General features: G+C 48.1%; 1 protein-coding gene across 1 annotated transcript; it reads left to right on the top strand.

Moving 5' to 3' along the window:
• The first annotated feature begins 227 nt into the window (after window positions 1-227).
• LOC144671469 (interferon regulatory factor 2-binding protein 1-like) lies at window positions 228-4,197 on the top strand. The gene has a single exon (XM_078533398.1). The coding sequence runs from the start codon at window positions 361-363 to the stop codon at window positions 1,993-1,995; it is 1,635 nt and encodes a 544-aa protein (XP_078389524.1). The 5' UTR covers window positions 228-360; the 3' UTR covers window positions 1,996-4,197.
• Window positions 4,198-26,178: the final 21,981 nt, after the last annotated feature.

The following is a 26,178-nucleotide window of genomic DNA, read 5'->3' as shown; positions in this document are numbered from 1 at the left end:
AGTTTGCTTAATCATGCCCTTGTCACGCGGCTTGGGGCGTTTTGCTAGGTGCTTTATAAATGCAAATAGTTATTATTGTGTCAATGTTTTGGGAAGGGAGGGTGAGGAGACTACAACTCCCAGAAGGCGGCGAGGCGGAGGAGGAGCGAGCTTCCGGCGTGGTGGCGTCACCTGGATGTGGGCGGTGCGTGATGATGTCCCTTCCGGCTCCTGGGAGAAGCGGGGGTTCGGCGTCATGACGATCCATCCGGCGTCGCGCCCCCTCTCCCCCCCGGCCGCCGCGGCGGGGGGGCGCAGGCGCAGTGGGGCTGAGGCCTAGTTTTTTCCCCCCCCAGCTCCGATCCGCCTGCCATTGTCCTGATGGGCTCGGCCCCTCCGCCTGCGGCCTCGGCCGCCGCCTCCTCCCGCCGACACTCGTGTTACCTGTGCGACCTGCCGCGGATGCCGTGGGCCATGATCTGGGATTTCTCGCAGGCCGTGTGCCGGGGCTGCGTCAACTACGAGGGCGCCGACCGCATCGAGTTGGTCATCGAGCAGACGAGGCACCTGAAGCGGGCGCACGGCCTCCCTCCGCCGGGCCCCGCTCCAGCCCAGGCCCAGGCCCGGCCCCGCACCCCCCTCCCACCTCATCACCGCCTCCTCCTGGGGGATTACCCGGGCCCCGAGCCGCCGCCGCCGCCGCCTCCTCCTCCTCCCCCGGCCGCCGCCGCCTCCTCCGCCTCCCGGCGCCCGCCGCTCGGCCTCAGCTCCCGCTCGGGCCCGGGGCCTAGCCTGGGCCTGGGCCTGGGCTTGGAGTTGGGCGGCCGGCGGCCCGAGCTGGAGCGGGCGCTGCGGGAGAAGGGGCCGGCGGTGGCGGTGGCGGCGGCGGTGGCAGCGGTGGGGGCGGGGGGTGGGCCCGAGGCCGCCCTCTCCGAGCTGAGCCGGGCCCTCCGGCACCGGGCCGAGGAGTGGGCGGGGCGGCCGGCCGCCGTCAGGGACTCGCTGCTCGGCCTGTCCGACTGCGCCCCTTTCCCGCTCCGCTTGCGGGCCGAGCCCTCGCTGCTGGGCCGGGTGCTGGCTTTCGACGCGGCGGAGAGGGCGCCGGACCGGGCGCTGGAGCTCCGGCTCTTCATCGAGTACCCGAGCGGCTCCGGGGCCGTGCACTCCGGGGTGGCCGAGGCCTGCCGCCACATGCTGGCCGATAGCGCTAAGGAGGCCGGGGGCAGCCCGGGCCTCGAGTGCCTGGAGTACGAGCGGCGACCCGGGGCCGGGGACTGGAGGCCCCTGGCCCAGCTCCTGACCGAAGCCGCCCGCCTCTTCAAGGAGGCCGTCCCCGCCGAGCTGCTGCCCGAGCCCCACGCCGAGCCGGGGGGCAGCTCCGGGCCCCGGGCCCCCCCTTCCCGCCCGGCCACCCGCCGCCGTAAAGCCTCCCCGGACCGAGAGCCCGAGGCGGGCAAGGCGGTGCCCGGCGATGGGCAACCCTGGGCAGCCCCCCTCTCCTCCTCCTCCTCCACCTCCTCCACCTCCTCGGTGCTCCCCTCCGCCCACCTGATGCCCGACGGCCCGACCCAGATAGGGCACTCGCCCGCCCCCGACTCCCTGGGGCCCAAGGAGCTCGGCCAGGCCGTGCACTCCACCACGGCGCCCGGCCAGAGTGGCCAGCGGCGCCTGGCCTCCCGGAACGGTGACCCCGGTGGGCCCTCGGCCGAGGCCGGCCCGGGCTCCGAGCCCCCCGGTGCCCCCGACTCCTCCAACAGCCCGCTCTGCTGCACCATCTGCCACCAGCGGCTGGAGGACACCCACTTTGTCCAGTGCCCCTCGGTGCCTGGGCACAAGTTCTGCTTCCCCTGCTCGAGGGAGAGCATCAAGTCGCAGGGGGCCAGCGGCGAGGTGTACTGCCCCAGCGGCGAGAAGTGCCCACTCATCGGCTCCAACGTGCCCTGGGCTTTCATGCAAGGGGAAATCGCCACCATCCTGGCGGGCGACATCAAGGTGAAGAAGGAGAGGGACCCCTGAGCTGCTGCGCCGTTGGGTTGGTGTGTCGAAAAATCAGAAGCTGCCTGCACAACCCCCACCCCCCCCTCCCTCTCCTCACCCCTTCCCACCCCCCCCACCCCCATCTCCTCACCACCGCCACCCCATCCACAGATGGGCTGAGATGTTTCTGCCAACCGAAAGAAATAAAAGACGTTGGGATTAATTTGCCTGCTTGGAAGATTCCCAGGACAGATTTACTGTAGTGGGGCATTTGCCGCAATCCCCACCTCATGGCCCATCTTGGCACTAGACGCTTGGGCCATCAGTGGAGAACGGGCACTGACTGCCGTCTTGAGGCAAGAGTTTTTCACTTTGTTTTGAGATTTCGACATGTTCGAACTTGAATCGTTTTCATGCCGACGTCGTGGATCTCGAGGTGCTACAGGGGGAATGGACGCCCAGTTATTGACACTGGTTTTGGACTTTGTCTTCACATTCAACAGACTCTGGACAACCACTTTTTGTATATGTGCGTTTGTGTATGTGTGTTTATATGTTGTGCTGTTTCTCGCCCCACCCACCCCCATTCCAGGTGGAAAATGCAACAAGAGGCATCCATGATGTTTTAACATGGCTTTTGCTTGCCATCCCCCCCCCCGCCCCTCCCGCTCGTGTGTTTGTCCACTGCCCACTCACTGTGCCATAGAGGATAGTGAAGATTTGAGTACTGTTCCTTCCAAAATCAAGGTGGTGGCTGGGAGCTGAGTGTTTGTTACGGGAACTGGTGTGCCAGTGTCATTCAGATTCATACTGCGCAGTATAACTCTGGAGCAGTCACCGGGGTTGACCTTTTTAAGAAAAAAAATCAATGGACCCATTGCAGATTAAACTGCCAGAGCTAGAAACACATTGCAAGGTTGTTTGTAGTTGTAAGCTGGGGGTGCGGAGGGTGGGTGGTGCGGAGGTGTTCCTCGCTCTCTCACCGAGACCACTACCACATAATGCTAGCTTCTGTCCGATGGCTCAGATGGTTAAAGCACAGAGTAGCCGGTCATGTCTAGGATGCACCATCTGGTCTGCGCCCAATTATCTGGTAACAATCTAGGGCAGTGAGTTGGGAGAGGGATTTCTCAATTGACCTCAGCACTCTATCCACTCAGCCCCTTAGATTAAGAAGGACGGCTCCGTTCTCCTGGTCGCTGTGCGGTGACTGCTGCTGAGGACGCGTGTGCGTGGGTGTTGAACAAGAGCGTGATGCGACCTGGCAGCGATGCTTCCCTTAGTTGAATGGCCTCTGTGAATTCCCGCCGTGTGAAAGACAGCCACGTGGACAAGGTGGTGGAGCAGGATGCCTCGTCTTCCACCTGTCAGCGTGCCCAGTAAGATCAGCAGCCATGTGATGGGAAGAGGGAAGGTGGATAGGAACTAGGTGGACTCTCAGCCAATGGTATTCTCTGTGCTGCTGTTGGGCTGCGGCTTGAGGCTCAGGTGGCTGTGAAGAGTGTAACTTGCCTTCAGGAAAAGGATAGACTTCAGTGTCACCATCATGGACAAAGCGGTGTGTTCATACCTCCATGGCTGCTTTCCTGTCCGTTAAAAAAAATAACTGCATCGTGTGTGAGGGTGAAAAAAAAGTTTCACCATTATCTGGCCAGCCAAATATGGAGGAGACTGAACCTGAGCTGCATTTTGCGACTGGCTGTTACTGAACCCCGCAGTTGACCACTCGTGACAGTGGTCCGGGTCTTTGTGATTGGGACTGCAGTTGCTCAGGATGTGCATGTCGAGCTTTGCCTTCTGTGCTGGAGCGGACTTCTGACCCCCGTGCTGCCTCAGTGACCACTCGGGTACATCTCTGGAAGGCAGAGTCTGTGAAGCTGAGCCTTGGCAAGACTTGTGAGTGGGGTGGGTTTTGATCAGATGTTGTAATGATAATGATGAGTGATGTCAGCCATTTTGTTTGCTCATCTTGTGTGTGTTTAAAATGCTACTGTTTTTTTTAAATGATAAAACTACTGCACCCTTGCAAAGTAACAGTGAGCGTCTGGGGAGGTTTTCATTGTGTGATCTGATTTACCAGTGTGTGTTGTGTCTCTCGATTCCTGTGATTGTACTGCCTGTTTCTTCCTCCCTGTATTGTAATAATCTGTAATTACCTTAGCTTGTGATAATCATGGTTTAACAGAAGAATGTTTTTTTTTATATTTAAATTCAAAATCCCTACAAAATAAAGCCCTTTTCATTGGGATTTGGATTGTTCTATGACAGAACTAGCTCAGAACTTGCAATGATAAAGCATGGCGTCTGAATGAGATGTGGAAACAAGTTAATTTATGTGCTGTGGGGGATATCTCAATTGTGCTGCAGTGCTTGTGGTAGAACCTTGATCATTGTGAACTGCCTTCTTGAAAGTCTGTACAATGAAGGTGCTTCCATAATACAGACAGAAAATGCTAGAAATACTCAGCAGGTCAGGTGGCATTTGTGGAGAGAGACAGAGTTGACATTTCAGGTCAATGATGACCCTTTGTCAGGAGTCCCAGACTACTGCCCCAGTGACGAGGAATGTAGTTGACACCAAATTTAGGAGAGCTGCTGTATTGACCCATATGTGACTTTAGTCCCACGCAATCATGTATCAAGTCTACAGCAAAGAAACAGGCTATTGGCCCAACCCAAATGCCAGCAGTTGTGTTTACTCAAGAGGACTTGGAGCCTGTGGTGTTCCCATGATGATGCTCTTGTCAACAGAGTAGCTAAAAGATCATAGGAAAAACGGTTAGTCGACAATCGCTATAGTAATGGTTAGAAACTGTTCCACAGTATGATCCAAGGCAAATGTTTTGAAGAATGTCAATGGCCATTTAAAGACTCGAGATGGTAGAGGTGTTGTGAAAGCAAGATCCCTTGGATGCTGGAGATCTGAAATCAAAACTGAAAGTGCTGGAAAAACTCAGCAGGTCTGGCAGCATCTGTGGAGAGAGAAAGAGTTAACATTTTGAGTCCAATATGACTGAAGAGAGGTAGAAATATGATGGGTTTTATGCTGTTGATAAAGGGGAAAGTGGAGCAAAAGAGATGTTATGGGATAGGTTAGAGGGCAAGGGAGATTAAATGACAAAGATGTCATGAAACCAAAGGCAAAGGGAGTGGTGATGATAGTACTTAAGAAACAAAGAATTGGTCCAGAGTAGGTGTGAATAGCAGGATAAAGGTCAGCGCTGTCCAAAAGTGAAAACATGAGAACAAGATACAGGCTGGCACAGTGGAGGTGATGGGGGGAGGTGTGGAGAAGAAGTTGGAAATTGAGAACAAGAGCTCATGGTCCGAAGTTGTTGAACTCGTTGAGTCCAGAGGCTGTAAAGTGGCTAATCAAAAGATGAGGTGCAGTTCCTCCAGCTTGCACTGGGAGGTATTGTAAGTGTATTGAAAAAATACCCTTCGTATTCATATAACCCTTTAGCATCTTAGGACGACCGAAGCACTTCATAGCCAATGAAGCACTTTTTGAGGTGTAGCCAGTGTTCTGATGTTGGCATCTAATTTGTGCACAGGCAAGCTCCCACAAACAGCAACGTGACAATGACTAGATCACCTGTCAAGTGAAGGATAAGTATTGGCCAGGACACTCAGAACACCTCCAGTTGTTCTTCAAAGTAGCACCATGAGTTCTTTTATGTCCGAGAGACCAAACAGGCCTCGGTTTACTATCTCATTTGAAAGGCAGGTGAAGTAGGATGTGATGAGCCTCGTGTGGCGCGTATAATTACGTCAATGTGACAGCTTTCCTTCCCTAAAGGACGTTAGTGAATTAGTTGGGTTTTTACGGCAATCTGCTGGATGGGCACATTTACATTCTTGGCTATTTATTTCCGGATTTGGTTTCAACTGAATTCAAATTATCGGCACGGTGTGATTTGAACAGGAGCTCACAGGGTTATTAATAAGGGCCCCTGGAGGCCAAGAAGCTGCACTGTTGGCAACGTTATAAACGTTAAAATAGATGAAGCTGTCGTAGACTTAAAAACCCTAAAATGGATGGAGCTCCCATCCCAGACCTCATTCGCCCAATGACACTTAAAGAAATGAGGCACGTGCTTTGCAAGTCCCTTGTTCACATCCTTGCAGCTCTCCAGAATCGGAACTGTTTTCTCAGACTGGAAGGATGTTTTGGTGGTTCTAATTTTCAACCAATAGCAACTTTTGTTTATATGGGAGTTGCCTCGGGAGTCCTCAACATTGACTCTGGACTTTCCATGAGGTCTCATGGCATCAGGTCAAACAGGGGCAAGGAAACCGCCTGCTGATTACCCCCGACTGCCCTTGCTCAGCTGATGAATCAGTACATGTTGAACACCACTTGGAGGAAGCACTGAGGTTGGCAAGGACACAGAATGTACTCTGGGCGGGAGACTTCAATATGCAAAACCAAGAGTGACTCGGTAGCACAACTACTGACCAAGCTGCCTGAGTCGTGAAGGACATATCTGCCAAACTGGGCCTGCAGCAGGTGGTAAGGGAACCAACAAGAGGGAAAAACCTACTTGACCTTGTCTTTACCAATCTACCGGTCCCAGATGTATCTGTCTATGACAGGGAAGGTAGGAATGACTGCCACACAGTCCTTGTGAAGATGAAGTCATGTCTTCACAATGAGGATACTCTTCATTGTGTTGTGTGGTACTTCCACTATGCTGTTTGGGATAGATTTAGAAAAAATCTAGCAACTCAAAACTGGAAAACTGGGCGTCCATCAGGCACCCATTAGCAGCAGCAGAATTGTGTTCAACCACAATCTAACCTCATGGCCCAGCATATCTCTCATTAACATTACTGTCAAGCCAAGGGATCCACCTTGGTTCAATGTGGAGTGCAGGAGGGCATGCCTAAAAATGAGGTGAAGCTACAATATAGATCTATTTGCATGCTAAACAGCGGAAGCAGCATGTGATAGAGCTAAGTGATCCGACAAACAACAAATCAGATCAAAGCTCTGTAGTCCTGCCACATCCAGTCATGAATGGTATTGGACTGTTAACTAACAGGAGGAGGAGGCTTCACAAATATCCCCGTTCTCAATGATGGGGGAGCCCAGCACATCAGTGCGAAAGACAAGGCTGAAACATTTGCAACCACTTTCAGCCAGATGTGCCGAGTGGATGATCCAACCAGCTGCCTCCTGAGGTCCCGAGCATCACAGATGCCAGCCTTCAGCCAATTCGATTCACTCCGCGTATTATCAAGAAATGGCTGAAGGCACTCGATACTGCAAAGGCTATGGGCTCTGGCAAAATTCCAGCAATACTAGTGAAGACTTGTGCTCCAGAACTAGCTACCCCACTAACGAAGCTGTTTTAATACAGCTACAACACTGCCATCTACACAACAATGTGGAAAATTGTCCAGGTATGTCCTGTCCACAAAAATCAGGACAAATCCAACCTGGCCAATTACTGCCCCATCAGTCTACTCTTAATACTCAGCGAAGTGATGGAAGGTGTCGTTGACAGTGTTATCAAGTGTAACTTACACTTCAATAACTTGCTCACTGACATTCAGTTTGGGTTCCGCCAGGCCACTAGGCTCCTGAGCTCATTGCAGCCTTGGTCCAAAGACCTGAACTGGAGGTGAAGTGAGAGTGATTGCACTTGATATCAAGGCAGCATTTGATTGTGTGGCATCAAGGAACCCGAGCAAAACTGGAGTCAATGGGAATTGGGGAACCTCTCCGTTGGCTGGAGTCATACCCAGCACAATTGAAGATGGTTGTGATCGTTGGAAATCCATCATCTCAGCTCCAGGACATTGCTGCAGGAGTTCCACAGTGTAGTGTCCTGGGCCCAACCACCTTCAGCTGCTTTTATCAATGACCTTCCCTCCATCATAAGGTCAGAGGTCAGAAGTGGGGGTGTTTGCTGATGATTGCACAACATTCAGCACCATCCGCAACTTCTCAGATACTGAAGCAGTCCGCGTCCGAATGCAGTGAGATCCGGACAATGCCCAGACTTGGGCTATAAGCGGCGAGTTATTCGCGCCACACAGGCGCCAACAAGAGAGAATCTAACCATCTCTGTTGACATTTAATGGCATCACCAATGTTGAATTCTCCCAAAATCAACATCCTGAGGGTTACCATTGAGCAGAAACTGAACCAGACCAGCCATATAAATACTGTGGAAATGAGAGCAGGCTAGAGGCTGAGAACTCAGAGGTGAGTAACTCATTTGCTGACTCCCTAAGCCTGTCCACCATCTACAAAGCACAAATCAGGATTGTGATGGAATACCCTCCACTCAACTGGATGAATGTGGCTCCATAAACACTCGAGAAGCTCGACACCATCCAGGACAAAGCAGCCCACTTGATTGGTACCCCATCCACCACCATAAACATTCACTCCCTCCACCACTGATGCACAGATGCAGCAGTGTGTACCATCGACAAGATGCACTGCAGCAACTCGCCAAGGCTCCTTTGGGAGCACCTTCCAAATCTGTGAGCTCTACCCACTAGAAGGACAAGGGCAGCAGGTGCATGGGAACACCACCACCTACCAGTTCCCCATCAAGCCACTCACCATCTGGTTGTGTATAATTTAAAGAAATCTAAACTTCGGCAAATTTAGTGAGGTTCATAAAGTAATGAAAGTACTGTAATGTGTACATACTGACATTACTTCAGTTCCATGGACATGGGTCCTGTGAATAATTTACGCAAGGTATGAACGAGGATAGATGTTATGCCATGTCCAGGGAATAGGGCCCTGCAGAACCGTAACTCCTGTGGTTACCACTGAGACACTGTGGATGTGGGCAGGGTTCTCAATGAGTATTTTGTCTCTGTCTTCACTAAGGAGAGGGATGAATGCAGACATTCTAGCTAACGAGGAGGAGAGTGAAATATTGGATACAATAAGCATAGTGAGAGAGGAAGTACTGGAGGGACTGGCATCCTTGAAGGTGGATAAATTACCAGGGGCAGACGGATTGTATCCCAGGCTGTTGAAGAAAGCCAGGGAGGAAATAGCAAATGCTCTGAGGACCATTTTCCAATCCTCACTACATACAGGCAAGGTCCAGTGAATTGGACGTCTGCGAACGTTGTACCATTATTTAAAACTGGTGCGAGGGATAGGCTAGAAAATTATAGGCTGGTCAGTCTGATTTCAGTGGTGGGCAAATTTCGGAAACAATTCTGAGAGACAGGATAAACTGTCAGAAAGGCACAGATTGATCAGGGATAGTCAGCATTTGTTAGGGAAACATTGTGCCTTACAAACTTAATAGAACTTTTTTGAGGAAGTAACAAGGAGGATTGATGAGAGTAGTGCAATGGATGTTGTCTACATGGATTTCAGTAAGGCATTTGACAAGGCCCCACATGGCAGACTGGTCAGGAAAGTGAGATCCCATGGGATACAGGAGAAGGTGGCAGGTTGGATCCAAAATTGACTCAGTGACAGGAAACAAAGGGTAATGGTTGATGGGTGTTTTTGTGAATGGAAAATGGTTTCCATTGGTGTTCCACAGGGCTCTGTGTATATATTATTGATTTAGACTTAATTGTGGGTGGCATGATTGGGAAATTTGCAGACGACACAAAAACTGGCTGTGTAGTTGCTAGTGAAGAGGATAGCTGTTGACTCCAGAATGATATGAATGGTTTCGTTGAGTGGGTTTAGAAGTGGCGATTGGAATTCAATCTGGAGAAGATCTGCAAGGTAATACATTTGGGAAAGGCAAACAAAGCAAGGAATACTCAATAAACAGGAAGTTATTGAGAGGGTTTGAGGAAGTGAGAGACCTTGGAGTGCATGTCCACAGGTCCTTGAAGGTGGCAGGACAGGTGGACAAGGTGTTCAAGAAAGCATATGGAATGCTTTCCTTTATTGGGCGAGGTATTGAATACAAAAGCAGGGATGTAATAATGGAACTGTATAAAACGCTGGTTAGGCCACAGCTGGAATTTTGTGTACAGTTCTGGTCACCATGTTACAGGAAGGACATATTTTGGAGAGAGTGCAGAGGAGATTGACAAGAACGTTGCCAAGGCTTGAAAATTGCAGCTATGAGGAGAGATTGGATAGGCTAGGGTTGTTTTTCTGAGAACAGAAGGGGCTAAGGGGTGACCTAATTGAAGTGCACAAATTGAGGTTCCTGCATAGGGTAGACAGGAAAGACTTGTTTCCCCTAGCTGGGGGGTCAGTTACCAGGGGGCACAGATTTAAGGTGATTGGTAGAAGGATTAGAGGGGACATGAGGAAAAACTTTATCACCCAAAGGATGGTGAGTATCTGGAATTCACTGCTTAAATTGGTGGTTGAGGCTGCATCTGAATTGTTGTAACCTGCAAGGCTATGGACCAGGTGCTGGAAAGTGGGATTAAAAGGAGCGGCTAGTTTCTTTTCTCTCTTTTCGGCCGGCGCAGACACAATGGGCTGAATGGCCTCTTTCTGCACCGTAACGTTTCTATGGTTCTGAGAGAGAGCTGAACTCGGGAAGAGATTGCCTTCTACAAGAGCTAAGTACCAATTAACAATCTGAAAGAACTTGAATTGTAGTCACTGTTGTAGGATACACGCTGATCAATTTGCACACAGCAAGCTCCCACAGATATCAAATAATCTGTTGCAGCGATGTTGGTTAAGATATAAATTTATTGTATTTATGGCCAATCCAACACTTCCATGTCAGTTTATGTTCTACATGAAACTCCTCCCATCCTTCTTCAAGTCACCCTATCAGCATATCCTTCTATCCCTTTCCCCCTCATGTTTACCCAACTTCCCTTTAATGCATTTGTACTATTCTCCTCACCTACATCTTGTGGGAGTGAGTTCCACATTCTTACCATTCTCTGGGTAAGAAAATTTCTCCTGAATTCCCTATTAGATTAATTAGTGACTATCACGTATACGGCTCCCAGTTCTGGTGTCCCAGTTTTGGCTAACACACCAAGAGAACTCCCCGTGCTCTTTGAGATAGTGTCATGGGATCTTTTACATCCTTTGCAAGAGGGCAGCTGGGGATTTAACACCTCATTTGAAAGATGTGCCTCCGATAATGCAGTACTCCCACAGTACTGTGCTGGACTGTCGGTCTGGATTATTAGGTGTCTTGAATTCAACACAGCGAAGATGCAGGAAACAGCAGGAAGATTGTGTAGGATATGGAGATAAAAACTGAGAGAAGTTTTGATGGAAACGTCAGTGTAACCATGAGGCCATATCGATGAGCCAATTAAACAGTCCATTAATTGAAAGTGAACAAGCAGTCTACATGATAGTATTTCCTGCAGTTCCAACCATGACATATTAGTTCAGTAGTTGAACAAGAGACTTGATACTTCCTATTATCTTTACACGAGCAACGGTTGTTAGGCAACACTGCCTTTAACCCTCTCTCACCCCAAAAGGTCAATAAGTCATGAGTATCACATGGAGGATATTGGTCCAAACCTCTTTAGTCAGGAATCTGGCCAAGAAAGTCAATTCGAACCCACAACTAGGCAAATATAAGCAATTCTGAGCCCAAACATAATATTGTCCTGTGCAAAAATTAAAGGCACAGGAAGCACTGGTCATGCAAAAGGGGGCGTCTCTCAGCATCTGAATCCCATGAACGAGTAAGAAAATAAGTTGCTGCATTTCCTACACTACAACAGTGACTACAGTTCAAAAGTACTTCATTAGCTGTTATAGAACTGTAAAGAGTGAAATAAGTGAGTCTCTCCCTGCTCTTTCCCCATATTCCTGCAATTTTTTTTCACCATTAAGCATTTAAACAATTTTGTTCCAAAGGATTCTGGAACATCCTGGGGCCGTGAAAGGAGCAACAGAAACAAGTTATTTTTTTAGACAGAAGTGACGGGAAGTTGTTGGAACAAAAAATCTAAAACCTGTGCACTCAAATAGATTATTTACTTTCTTTTTGCTTTACTTTCAGTTTGTTCACCTACATGCACACATATCCTCCACAAACCCGGCCCTGGATATATTGTAAAACAAAGCATTTACAGCGGTGGATCTGGGAGGCAGGTTGGTCTCTCCGAACTTGTGCTCTGCGAACACAAGAGCACCATGCTGATTGACATGTGTGTGGGCGTTGCTCTGGGAACATGGACACACTGTGGGAGGTCGTCCGCCCTGGCAGTGACCCTGGGATCAGGAATGTGATGGAATGCAGCCGTCGATTGTGGTAGGAGGAAGGGTTAGATTTCAACAGTTTGTTTTAAAGGAAAAGATAGCATGCAGCCTGAAGCTTTAATCCTGTCAGACCAGTGCCTCTTATTTTGCTGCAAATTATTTAATTCACATCCAGATTTTCTTCCTTGCTTTCCTCATCCCTGTCATTCCAATCCCAAGCCTGTTGGTAAAGTACGAAACTAGACATGAATACTTTTCTTGACAAAAGATGTATTCACAGTATGCAGCATTACATATGTGTGCTTCCCGCGTACCAACCCAATGTCTCAGCAGCATCTCTTTGTATGTACTCTCCTACCAGCCTAGTAATCCAACAGTCTCTCTTTATATGTACTCTAAGCACTTAATTAATAGCACTCTTCATTTGTGTATCTTAACAATATAATTAACATACCATTAACAGTCCCCCCCTCACTGATGATATTGACTCCCGTTGGCAACAACCCTTTGCCTCAATCATTTTCAGGTTGTGGGCGAGGCTGGTATTTGATACCCATTCTCAATTGCCCTGGGAATGTGGTGGTGGGCCTTCCAATTGAACAACCAGTGCAGTTTCATTCAACTGTGTGGTTGGCTTGGTCGCTTCAGAGGGCAGGTAAGCCTGGACTGGAGTCCTCTATAGGCCTTGACAGGACAAGGACTGTTGATTTCCTTCCATGAAAGACATCAATGAACCAGACAGGTTTTTATGATAAAAAACAAAAATAAAAATACCTGGGAAAAACTCAGCAGGTCTGGCAGCATCTGCGGAGAACAACACAGTTAACGTTTCGAGTCCGTACGACTCTTCAACAGAACTAAGTAAAAATAGAAAAGAGGTGAAATATAAGCTGGTTTAAGGGGGGTGGGGTAGAGCTAGATAGAGGGCCAGTGATAGGTGGAGATTGCCAAAAGATGTCATAGACAAAAGGACAAAGAGGTGTTGAAGGTGGTGATATTAGCTAAGGAATGTGCTAATTAAGGGTAGAAAGCAGGACAAGCAAGGTACAGATAGCCCTAGTGGGGGTGGGGTGAGGTGAAGGGAAGGGATCGAAATAGGCTAAAAGGTAGAGATAAAACAATGGATGGAAATACATTTAAAAATAATGGAAATAGGCGGGAAAAGAAAAATCTATATAAATTATTGGAAAAAAAAGGGGGGGGATCGGAAAGGGGGTGGGGATAGAACCATAGAACACTACAGTACAGAAAACAGGCCATTCGACCCTTCTAGTCTGTGCTGAAATATTATTCCGCTAGTCCCATTGACCTGCACCTAGTCCATAACCCTCCAGACCTCTCCCATCCATGTATCTATCTAATTTATTCTTAAAACTTAAGAGTGAGCCCGCATTTACCACGTCAGATGGTAGCTCGTTCCGCACTCTCACCACTCTCTGAGTGAAGAAGTTCCCCCTAATGTTCCCCCTAAACCTTTCCCCTTTCACCCTAAAGCCATGTCCTCTTGTGTTTATTTCTCCTAATCTAAGTGGAAAGAGCCTACTCGCATTTACTCTGTCTATACCCCTCACAATTTTGTAAACTTCTATCAAATCTCCCCTCATTCTTCTACGCTCCAAGGAATAAAGTCCTAACCTGTTTAATCTTTCCCTGTAACTCAATTCCTTAAGACCCGGCAACATCCTAGTAAATCTTCTCTGCACTCTCTTAATCTTACTGATATCCTTCCTGTAGTTAGGCGACCAGATGGTGGAGAGAGTTCATGATCTAAAATTGTTGAACTCAATATTCAGTCCGGAAGGCTGTAAAGTGCTTAGTCGGAAGATGAGGTGCTGTTCCTCCAGTTTGCGTTGAGCTTCACTGGAATAATGCAGCAGGCCAAGGACGGACATGTGGGCATGAGAGCAGGGTGGAGTGTTTTTATGATAACCCAACAGCTTCTCAGTTGCTTTTACTGATACCGGTATTTTATTTTCAAGTTTCATTTTTTGTAAATTGAATTCAAATTCTGCTATGGTGGGATTTGTACCCAGGTATTCTGGATCATTAGTTAAAGGCCTCTGGATTACTAGTCCAATGACATAATCGCCTTGTATGGAGTGAAGGACAATCACAGCTGACCCTGATAATCCTCAACACATTTGTAGTTCCCAGCTAACTTGGGATCAGGAGTAGGAATCCTGGCTGATTCCTAATGTTCACAACCCTAGCCAAGGGGCACGGAGGAAAATTGTAGCCCCTCATTCCCTCAATGTCACCCCCCCCTCCCCGCCCCATCTGAGATTAGCTCGCTCAGCAAGAGTGTGTATGGCTCGGTTTTGTATCTGGGTTTGCTGACGGCTTCACGTGCTGAGCTGTAATGGCTGATTTCAGAAGCAAAGCGGAAGCGATTGTGGGGTGGCCGCTCTGAGCTGGAAGGTTATGGGTTTAATCCCCAATCCAGAGACTTTCAACGGAGTCCGTTCTGTCTGTTACATCACTGCTGGTTCTCAGAAAGAACAACTGTGTTTAGTCATAGAAAACATAGACATAGAAAATAGGAGCAGGAATGGGTCATTCCACCCTTTAAGCCTGCTCCGCCATTCAATATGATCATGGCTGATCTCAATGCTTTACTCCCGCTCTCTCCCCATACCCCTTGATGCCTTTAGAGTCTAGAAATCTATCTATTTCCTTCTTAAATATATTCAGTGACTTGACCTCCACAGCCTCCTGTGGTAGACAATTCCACAGGTTCACCACCCTCTGAGTGAAGAAGTTTCTCCTCATCTCAGTCCTGAATAGCCTACCCCGTATCCTAAGACTGTGACCCCTTGTTCTAGACTCCCCAGCCCAAGGAAACATCATCCCTGAATCCAGTCTGTCCATCCCTGTCAGAATTTTATACATTTCAATGAGATCCCCTCTCATTCTTCTAAACTCCTACTTGACCCAAACTCTCCTCGTACGACAATCCTGCCATCTCAGGAATCAAAGCCTGGTGAGCCTTCGCTGCACTCCCTCTATGACAAGTATATCCTTTCTTAGGTAAGGAGACCGAATCTACACACAATACTCCAGGTGTGGTCTCACCAAGGCCCTGTATAGCTGCAGTAAGCCATCCTTGCTCCTGTAATCAAGTCGTCTCGCTATGAAAACCAACATGCCATTTGCCTTCCCTGCATCCCTGCTTTTTATCGTAACCCTGTTAAGTTCCTCATCCTCGAGTATCTGTCCAACTCCCTTTTAAAATTATTTGTGGAATCGGTTTCCTCCGTCTTTTCAGATAGAACGTTCCAGAATCCCGACAGTGAAAACTATTCTCTTGTCTCTTCTAGACCTTTGGCAATGAACCTATTATCTCTGGTTATTCAGCTAGAAGATTTTCTCCATGTGTTCCATCAAATCCTCTTGTTGTCTTGGAAACTTCTGCCACAGTCCCCCCTTAACCTTCTACGATTCAAGGAGAAAAGTCTGAACTTTTCCAACCCCTCCTTTCCCTGGTAACACCCTGACTAACCTTTTTTTAAATTCTTTCATGGGATATGAGTGTTGCCCATCCTTAATTGCCCTTGAACTGAGTAGCATGCTTGCTAGGCCTTTTCAGAAGACAGTTCAGAGTCAACCACGTTGCTGTGGATCTGGAGTCAGACATGGGCCAGAAAAGGTAAGGATTAAAGGGCATTAGTAAACCAGATGGGTTTTTACAACAACCGCTGATAGTTGTCATGGTCACCATTACTGAGACTAGTTTTATATTTCCAGATTTATTAATTGAATTTAAATTCCACCAGCTGCTGTGGTGGGATTTGAACCCTTGTCCCCCAGAGCATTAGCCTGGGCCTCTGGGTTACGAGTCCAAACACTATGCTACCTCTTTTCAACACATTTGCATCTTTCTTGAGGAGTGGTGCCCAGGATTGTTCACCATACATATGCTGAGGCCTAACCAGTGATTTATAAAGTAATAACTTGGATCTCTATGTCTTCATATTCTATTCCTCCATCTTTAAACCCATAGCTGATGTTTTTGTTATAAACCCCTGATCAGCTTACCCTGCCACCTTTAAGGATTTGTGCATATGGACATCTCTGCTCATTTGAACTTTTCAAAATCACTATTTCTAGTATACTATCCTTCCATATTAATCTCTCCCCAAGTGCATCATTTTACACTTCACCACATTGAGTTCCTTCTGCCATCCTTCTGCCCATCTCACTATCCTATCAATGTCATCCTGAAACCTGTAACTATCCTCATCATGGCCCACTACCTTTGCCAAGTTTCGGGTCATCTGCAAACTGTATAATGCTGCTCCCTACACTTGAGTCTAGGCCATTTATAAACATTGCAAAGAGTAATTATCTTTGAGGAACACAACTAAAAAACAGGCTCTGGTCTAGAACACATCCATTCACCACCACCCATTGCTTCCTATCACTGTGCCAATTTTGTAACAATGCTGCCACTTTCAGAGGACTAGTGGTGCAGTGGGTAGCAGACCTGCTCCTGAGCCAAAAGCTCTGGGTTTGAGTCCCACCCCAGGACTTGATGGCCAAGCAAGTGTGTTCATAACGCGGTCAAACGGGTTGAGTATCAACCTGTTAAAATCCTCCCAACACACATGAATGGCTGGCGATGAGAGTGGGAAAGATTCCTGGTCAGCCATGTGATCGAAAGAATGTTAAACCCGCTATCATCACTGTCCATAACTCCAGACTACAACATGCATGTAAAAGGAGCATGTTGTCACAGCAACTAGGATTCAGAGTGAACTGTAGCACCACTGCCACGTTTCCCTTAGTTCCATAGGCTTCCACCTTCTTAATAAGCCTTCTGTGTGGCACTTTGTTGAATGTCTTCTGAAGAATCATGTGTACGGCATCTACTACACCACCTTGATCAACCTTGTTTGTTACTTCATCAAAGAATTGAGCACACAATCTAGGCTAATGGTCCCAGTGCAGTGCTGAGGGATTGCTGCACTGTTGAAAGTACTGTCTCTTGGGGGAGATATTAAACCGTGGCTCCCTCTGCCCTCTCAGGTGGATGTAAAAAAAAACCCACGGCACGATTATCAAAGAAGAGTGAAGGACTTTCCCTCAACTTACATGACTGAAAAAAGAATATCTGCACATTGTCACATTGCTGTTTGTGGGATCTTACTGTGCATTTATTGGCTTTTATGTTTCCTACATTACAACAGGCACTGTGCTTCAAAAAAGTACTTAAGTGAGTATAAAAAGCTTCTGGGATGCCCTGAAGTCATGAAAGGTGCTATATAAATGCAAGTCTTTCTTTACTTGTGTCAATTAAACCCAACAACTTCACTTCCCACCCCCCCACACATCCACCAATTGACGAAAACTCACGAGTTGGTTGTAACCAGCCGTGCTACACCCCACTTGCCGCTCCATGGTGATCCACCTACTGGCCTGCCTTCCATCCCGCCGCCCCGTATGGAGCACCCTTCCCGAGTCAGATCTACCAGCGGACATCCTTTGGATCAAGGAATGGGAAACGCGGGAAGTGACTAACAAATTCCTTGTGACAGACTCCCCATCTGTCGAATGGCAGGCTACCGTGGTGACAATGGTCCTTGCTAAGCAGACTCAGGCCAGGCCAGGGCCCCTGTGTAGCCAACCGCCACCCGCTGGGGCCTCAGTACAAACCCCTTACGCACCTGTGGAGAGACACAAACAATGCTGCACATTACCGAGGAGCATCCCCTCTACTGACAAACTGGCAGACTAATCACCTTAAACTCAGCAAATGGCGAGGCTATCACATGGGATTTGCATTCGCTAAGTAAAATAAATAACACCAACTTGTTTTTGAAGAGGCTTTTTAAAAGAGTAACGCCCCAAGCTGCAGCATAGAGGGTCAATCAAAGTAAAACATGGGCCCCAAGAAGGGAGATATTGAGGTCAAAGCTTGGTCAAAGAGAAGAATTTTAAGGCGAATTTTAAAGGATGACAGGGAGGTGGAGTGGAGCGCTTTAGGGAGGGAACTCCATAGCTTGCAGGTTTCCAGAATGACTACGCCTGGGGTTCTTCAGCATTGGGGAATATTCCCTCAGGGTGGGATGCCTAAGCTGATACTCTCCATCTCTCAGCTTCATAGTCCATTTGGGGAATGGAGTCATCCCAACACAGAAAGGGGCCATTCGGCTCATCAAGTCCATGCCAGCTCTCCGTACCGCAATCCAATCAGTCCCATCCCCCTCAGAACCCTGCAAGTCTATTTTCCACCAGTGCCCGTCCAATTTCCTTTCAAAATTATTCGTTGTCTCTGCTTCCACTGCCTGGGTGGGCAGCGAGTCCCAGGTCACTACCCCTCGCTGTGCAAGCAAGTTCTTCCTCACATCCCCCACCCCGCATCTCTTGCCTAAAACCTTAAACCTATGTCTCCTGTGTTATAATACGTTGCTCATTCACTGAGTAAAGCAGGAATCTGGAGCCAGTCTTCCCTTAACATTGGTTTATTCACAAAATCCTGAGAACGCACCCACAGACTCCCATTTCCTTCCCCCACCACTGGTTCTTATATATATTTAAGAATAATTTCCTAACCTTTCCCCAATTAGTAACAGCTTGGGGGAGTAATTAGTAACTAGGAGAGACAGCGATGTAGTGGTACAGTCACTGAGCTAGTAATCTCGAGGCCCAGGCTAATGTTGCAGGGACATGTGTTCAAATCCCACCACGGCAACTGTGGAATTAAAATTTGCTTAATTTAAAGAAACACCTAAAATTTAAAAGTAATGGTGACCATGAAACCATTGTTATTAAAACCCATCTGGTTCACTAATGCCCCTTTAGGGAAGGAAATCTGCCATCCTTACCCAGTCTGGCTTACATGTGACTCCAGACCCACAGCAATGTGGTTGACTCTTAACTGCCCCTCTGATATGGCCGAGTGAGCCACTCAGTTCAAGGGCAATTGGGGATGGGCAACAAATGCTGGCCTGGCCAGTGTTGCCCACATCCTGTGAAAGAATTAAAAAAAGCCTCCCTCACTGACAACCAGAACGTGCACTTCATTGTGACAGGATTGCAACGTTAACGCTCTTGTACCAGCAATGACGGGGGATGGCCTGCCAGTTATAGCCAAGCGGTGTGTGCTGCTGGACACATTACTGAGGATATTGTCAATGATCTATCCAGCCTCTGTTCAACCAAATGTTATCCTCATTCAGCAAGACGGAGAGCTAGGGGATAAATAATAAATCTCACTGAAGACAAAAGGTCAGATTGAGTTCTCTGAAGGATCTTATCTTCATTCCACTCACAGTCTTCCCCACCCCCACTCCTTCCTCTCTAATCCTTTCCTCTCCCTGATATGTATTCATATCTCAGCTCTGCACGTTTGCTGGCTGAGTCAACGAGCAGAATTCCAAGTACCTGAGAGGCGCTGAATCACATTCCTGCCATCTTCAGTGACTTCAGCACTTCACCAGCCCCTCTCTCTCTCCCCGATCACCAGTGAAGATCGTCCCAGGTTTTAACTCCTTCAGTCACATTGAACAACCCTCCTCTGCCCCATTCTCCTCACACCCCCCCACCACCCCCTCTCCTGAAGGGATTGAGTCTTGCTGGAGTACACACCCAGCAAGCTAGTAACACACACAACTGGACGCACTCACCGTGTGACATCCACAGGCTCTTCGGCTGTGCACACCATCACGCAAACCCTAGACATTTTTCCATCACCCAATTGCACTGCGTAGAATCCAGTGAATTAAACCCCTTTCCCCTTCAGTTCCCACTCTATCAAATTCCACTGGATTGAATTGCTTGCTATTGGTGCCTGTTGAATTACAGAATAGTTACAGCTCAGAAAGAGGCCATTCTGCCCATTGTATCCATACTGGCTATCTGCAAGAGCAAATTGCCTAGTCCCTAGTCCCGTGCTTTTTCCCTGTAGCCTGAAGTTTTTTTCTACTGAGATAATGATCCAAATCTCTTTTTGAAAGCCACGATTGAACCCACCTCCGGCGCACTCTCAGGCAGCGCATTCCAGAACCTAACCGCTCGCTGCGTAAAAGAAGGGTTTTTTCCTCATGTCGCCATTGCTTCTTTTGCCAAGACTGGATGTTGGGCAGTTCGCAGAGAGCTGTGAGTGTCTGGAGTGTGATAGTGAGTCCTGCTGATTCTCTACCTACTTGAGGAAGCTGGACTGGTTCCTGACAGGGGCAGTGATCACATCATGTAGAGGGTAAGCGCGTTTATCGATAACACTTGGTCCATTTGCCCACCTGGGCTTGTTTCGGTTGCTTGAGAGGGGTGGTTGGAGAGGAATTTTCCGGAACAATATTTTTTGCCTGAGAATACCTGACTGTGGTGGGGGAGATTGGGGAGGGGGAGGGGGAAGGCAGTGTGTGGGAAATCCCTGGTCACAATGCTCCAGCCGTTAATGAGAAAGAAAGAAAAACTTGCATTTATATAGTGCCTTTCACAACCCTGGGCTATCCCCAAGCGTTTCACAGTCAATGAAGCTCTATGAAATGTAGTCACTGCTGTAACAAATGGGGAGGTGGTGATATGATGGTCGTGTCACTAGGTTAGTAATCCAGAGGCCCAGGCTAATGTTCTGGGCACACAGGTTCAAATCCCACCACAGCAGCTCATGGAATTTAAAAATCCAAATGTATAAATTTGGACTTGAATGCTAATCTTAGCAACAGTGCCATGATCATCAATTGTTGGGAAAATCTATCTGATTCACTAATTCCCTCTTTTATTCATTCATGGGATGTGGGCGCCGCTGGCTAGGCCTGTATTTGTTGCCCATCCCTAATTTCCCTTGAGAATTGCCTTCTTGAACCGCTGCAGCCCTTTCCTTTTTAGGGAAGGAAATCTGCTACGACGAAGTCTATGTGTGACTTCAAACTCACAGGAATACAAACACACAAATGAGGAGCAGGAATAGGCCACTCGGCCCCTCGAGCCTGCTCTGCCATTTAATAAGATCATGGCTGATCTGATAGTAACCTCGATTCCACATTCCCGCCTTCCCCCCCCCCCCCCCCCCCAACCCCCCCGATAACCTTTCACCCCCTTGCTTATGATGGGGGTGAAAGGTTATCGGGGGTAGGCGGGGAAGGTGGCTAACTCTTAGCCGAGCAAACCCCTCAGTTGTGCCGAACTGCTGTAGACAATGGATGGACGGCAGCGGTTCAAGAAGGTGGCTCACGACCACTTTCTCAAGGGGCAGTTAGCGACGGGAAACCAATGCTGGCCTTGCCAGCGACGCCCACATCCCGTGAAAGGATAAAACAAATGACGTGGCAAACGTGCACAGCAAGAACCCACAAGCTGCAATGAGATAAATTACCAGATAACCTGTTTTTTTAAAAACAATAATGTTTCTTGAAGGTTCAATGTTGGGCGGGACACTGGGGAGAACTCCCCGCTTCCAATAAACCGATCAAGAGCATGTAGCTCATACTCTGGAACTCCCTGACATGAAGTGGGGTTTGGGGAGGGGGGAAGGTGGGGAGGGGTGGAGCTTCTGTTCTTGGCAGCGAAAGAGTTAAATCTTTCGACCAATATCTGAAAATTAAGTCCCTTATTTGCAGTTTGGTTCTCCGATTATCTTCTGGATAATGGGCTGATTGACATACAAACTTGCCTCAACAGGGGGAGGTAATAATCCATTTACACGTGACTCTAGAACACCTTATACAGAAAATAACGTTTCAATGCACTTTTTGACTTTATGGGACAGCTGCCCATTGGGTAGACAATTCAGGTCTTCGAAGTTTCAGAAGGTTTCAGTAAAAATTGTATCGTTAGTTACTTTCTGTCACATTAGGTGGAACATTCCAATTGGTTGTTTTATTCATTAGCCTATTCACTCCCTCCACCACCGATGCACAGTAGCAGCAGTGTGTACCATCTACAAGACGCACTGCAACAACTCCCCAAGACTGCTTTGACAGCACCTTCCAAACCCACGACCTCTAAAGCCTAGAAGGACAAGAACTGTACCCCAATGAGAATCAGTGTGTGTGGAACTGTATCCCAGTGAGAGTCAGTGTGTGTGGAACTGTACCCCAGTGAGAGTCAGTGTGTGTGGAACTGTACGCCAGTGAGGGTCAGTGTGTGTGGAACTGTACCCCAGTGAGAGTCAGTGTGTGTGGAACTGTATCCCAGTGAGAGTCAGTGTGCGTGTGGAACTGTACCCCAGTGAGGGTTAGTGTGTGTGGGACCCGTACCCTAGTGAGAGTCAGTGTGTGTGGAACTGTATCCCAGTGAGAGTCAGTGTGTGGAACTGTATCCCAATGAGAATCAGTGCATGTGGAACTGTATCCCAGTGAGGGTCAGTGTGTGTGGAACTGTACCCCAGTGAGAGTCAGTGTGTGTGTGGAACTGTACCCCAGTGAGGGTCAGTGTGTGTGGGACCCGTACCCCAGTGAGAGTCAGTGTGTGTGGAACTGTATCCCAGTGAGAGTCAGTGTGTGGAACTGTATCCCAATGAGAATCAGTGCATGTGGAACTGTATCCCAGTGAGAATCAGTGTGTGTGTGGAGCTGTACCCCAGTGTGAGTCAGTGTGTGTGTGGAACTGTACCCCAGTGAGAGTCAGTGTGTGTGGGACTGTACACCAGTGAGAGTCAGTGTGTGTGTGGAACTGTACCCCAGTGAGGGTCAGTGTGTGTGGGACCCGTACCCCAGTGAGAGTCAGTGTGTGTGGAACTGTATCCCAGTGAGAGTCAGTGTGTGGAACTGTATCCCAATGAGAATCAGTGCATGTGGAACTGTATCCCAGTGAGAGTCAGTGTGTGTGTGGAGCTGTACCCCAGTGTGAGTCAGTGTGTGTGTGGAACTGTACGCCAGTGAGAGTCAGTGTGTGTGGAACTGTACGCCAGTGAGAGTCAGTGTGTGTGGAACTGTACGCCAGTGAGAGCCAGTGTGTGTGGAACTGTACGCCAGTGAGGGTCAGTGTGTGTGGAACTGTGTCCCAGTGAGAGTCAGTGTGTGTGTGGAGCTGTACCCCAGTGTGAGTCAGTGTGTGTGTGGAACTGTACCCCAGTGAGAGTCAGTGTGTGTGGAACTGTACGCCAGTGAGAGTCAGTGTATGTGTGGAACTGTACCCCAGTGAGAGTCAGTACCTATAAGAGAGGATGGGACTCTAGATCTGAAAAAGAGACAAGCAAGATGCTTTGACCAATGTTGCCCTGTAATGGTGCTGCCACCTGTTGACATATTAAGGAACATAACGCATTGGTAGATGAATAAAAAGCAATAAAATTTAAATTATTTGTTAAATGTCGATTAAAGAGCATGTTTTATGTGATGGGACTGGGTCGATGTGTAAGATAATATGAGATCATTACTAATGAGTCGAGTTATTAAAACAATGCAGCAGATTACTGATACTGTTACACGCACTTAGTGGGAGGATACAATATTTTATACTGATTGATGTCTTGTTAATAACATTTGTAATTAACAAACTGGGCATGAAGGGAGATGAAAGAGGGTGTGTGCACATGAGGTGTACAAAACCTTTAATGTGTCACTGGTAAATCAGCCATGACGTTGGCCACAATCAGTTTACAAACTAGTCGGCAATGGAATTAGGAGGGAGAGTTCAGATACCGGCTCCACAGTGCCGCCTACTGGACACAGCCTGCAACTACACCGTTACAGGCAACTCTTGACAGACAGGTTCCCCACTCTCAATGTTTACATTGGCGATTTCAATGTTAAATGTGCACCTAAAGGCATGATCAAAGACACAGTCACAGAAAGTTGGGCAAGACGTGTTTGTGCATGGGTGCAGATGGTTGCTTGCACGGGTACTTGATGAATATGAAGATTGGACCTCACGGTGGACCGAGTAGTTTAGGCTGATCTTGGCTCTCATAATCTTTATATTAAATGCTCGGTCAGATTTTGAATTCTGCGGCAGGGCAGGCTTCGTTTTCCCCCTCACCCCCTGCCCAATGATTTGGAACGGCCAAATTTTAGCCAAGCACAGAGTGTAAAGCAAACTCCATGGGTGAGACTGATGGAAAATCTGATTGGTATAATGTGAGAGGAGGCTCTTATCAAACAAATTAGCCTGGGTTTCCACGTGGGTGGGTATTCTCTGCTTGGCTTTGTTCCATATGAATGTTGAGTGCACTCACATGTTTGCCAGATATCTAAGGAAGGATATACTTGCCATAGAGGGAGTGCAATGAAAGTTCAGCAGACTGATCCCTGGGATGGTGACTGGCCTATGAGGGGAGATTGAGGAGACTGGGCCTGTATTCTCCAGAACTCAGAAGAATGAAAGGTTACCTCATTGGAAGGTACAAAATCCTTCAGGTGCTAGACCGGGCAGATGTAGGAAGGACATTTCCCCTGGCTGGGGGGATCTAAAACCAGGGGACACAGTCTCAGAATAAGGGACAAGCCATTTAGGACTGAGATGAGGAGGAATTTCTTCACTCAGTGGGGGGTGAATCTTTGGAATTCTCTACCCCAGAGGACTGTGGAGGCTCAGTTACTGAGTATGTTCCAGACAGAGATCGATAGATTTCTAGATACTAAAGATATCAAGGGATACGGGGATAGTGCAGGAAAATGGCATTGAGGTAGAAGAGTAGCCATGGTCTAGTTGAATGGCGGAGCAGTCTTGAGGGGCTGAATATCCCACTCCCTGCTCCTATTTCTTTTTCCAAACTGGCAAGCTTGATGGGAACAGTAAATAGTGGCAATGGGAGCAGGATGTTGCAAATGGACATTGATGGATGAAAAACTGGGACGTAAAGAGTTTAGCGAGTATTGAAGGCTGGCTCATTCCAAGATCCAGGACTACCTGATGGATGATGCACTAAAGCTTGGGGCAGCCACTGCAAAGGTTCAATGGGGAAAGGCCACAGTCTAAGGTCCGCCCACCCATAATATACTGAGGGACAGGAACCTGTGTAAAACTCTCGGGGCTGCATGCACCAGAGAATGTTTGTTGTAAATGTAACCTGTAATTGTAAGTGTAATGAGGCACCTCACAGTGTAACAGACTGAACTGAAATAAATTGGTTTGTATTGCGCTTTATGTAATGTCAAATTTGAACTGTTAGGTAATGTACTTTTACAAATTTAAGAATAAAATATATTTTTTGAAAAATCTGGGCCATGAGTTCAGCAAGGGAAGATGTGAGATTGCCAACTTTAACTCCAATCCAAGAGAGATGAGACTGAGTATTTTTTAAATAGCACAAAGCCACAAACATTTTTCTTATTCGTTCATGGGATGTGGGCGTCGCTGGCTGGGCCAGCATTTATTGCCCATCCCTAATTGCCCCTTGAGAAGGTGGGGGTGAGCCGCAGTCCATGTGGTGTAGGTACACCCACAGTGCTGTTAGGGAGGGAGCTCCAGGATTGTGACCCAGTGACAGTGAAGGAACGGCCGATATATTTCCAGGTCAGGATGGTGTGTAGCTTGGAGGGGAACTTGGTCTCTGCGGGAATTAAAGGATATGGAGAATGGGCTTGGGTTGAAGGCCAGGATCAGCCCTGATCATATTGAATGGCGGAGCAGGCTCGATGGGCCGTGTGGTCTACTCCCGCTCCTATTCCTTGCGTTCTTGTGAACTTGTCCGACGGAATCCAGCAAAGGCTATCTGGATGACCGGTATATTCTCTGGTGGTTTCTTTGCTTTGGGGAGAGTTAGATCAGTCCTTTAAGTGTCTGTGAGGCCTGTCTTTCTCAACCTTACGTGAGAGTGATCACCTGAGGAGTACGCCCGATCCAGAATAGCCCCGAAAAGAGGCGGGGATTATAATCCACTTCACTTGCGGGGGGTGCTGTTCCAAGTGTGGGTTTGGAAGGTGCTGTTCATCGGCCTTGTGGAAGAGGCAAGCAATTTGGGTTTCCATGCCCAAGAATCACTAAAAGCCCATGCAAAACTGGTGCCTTACGACCATAGGTTGGACAGACTGGGCTTGTTTCCACTGGAATTTAGAAGAGTGAGGGGTGATTTGATTGAAGTATACAAGACCCTGAACGGCCTCGACAAGGTGGACGTGGAAAGGATGTTTCCCCTTGTGGGTGAGCCCAGGACTAGGGGGGCACTGTTTTAAAATTAGGGGTCGCCCTTT

The sequence above is a fragment of the Cetorhinus maximus genome, chromosome 32 (assembly GCF_964194155.1).
Source record: "Cetorhinus maximus chromosome 32, sCetMax3.hap1.1, whole genome shotgun sequence".
NCBI classification, from domain to species: Eukaryota; Metazoa; Chordata; class Chondrichthyes; order Lamniformes; family Cetorhinidae; genus Cetorhinus; species Cetorhinus maximus.
Note: the sequence above shows the minus strand (reverse complement) of the source record. Positions and strands in the feature narration are given on the sequence as shown.

Excerpts from the sequence above, each read along its gene's own strand:
- LOC144671469 (XM_078533398.1), top strand. The coding sequence starts at position 361 with ATGGGCTCGGCCCCTCCGCCTGCGGCCTCGGCCGCCGCCTCCTCCCGC.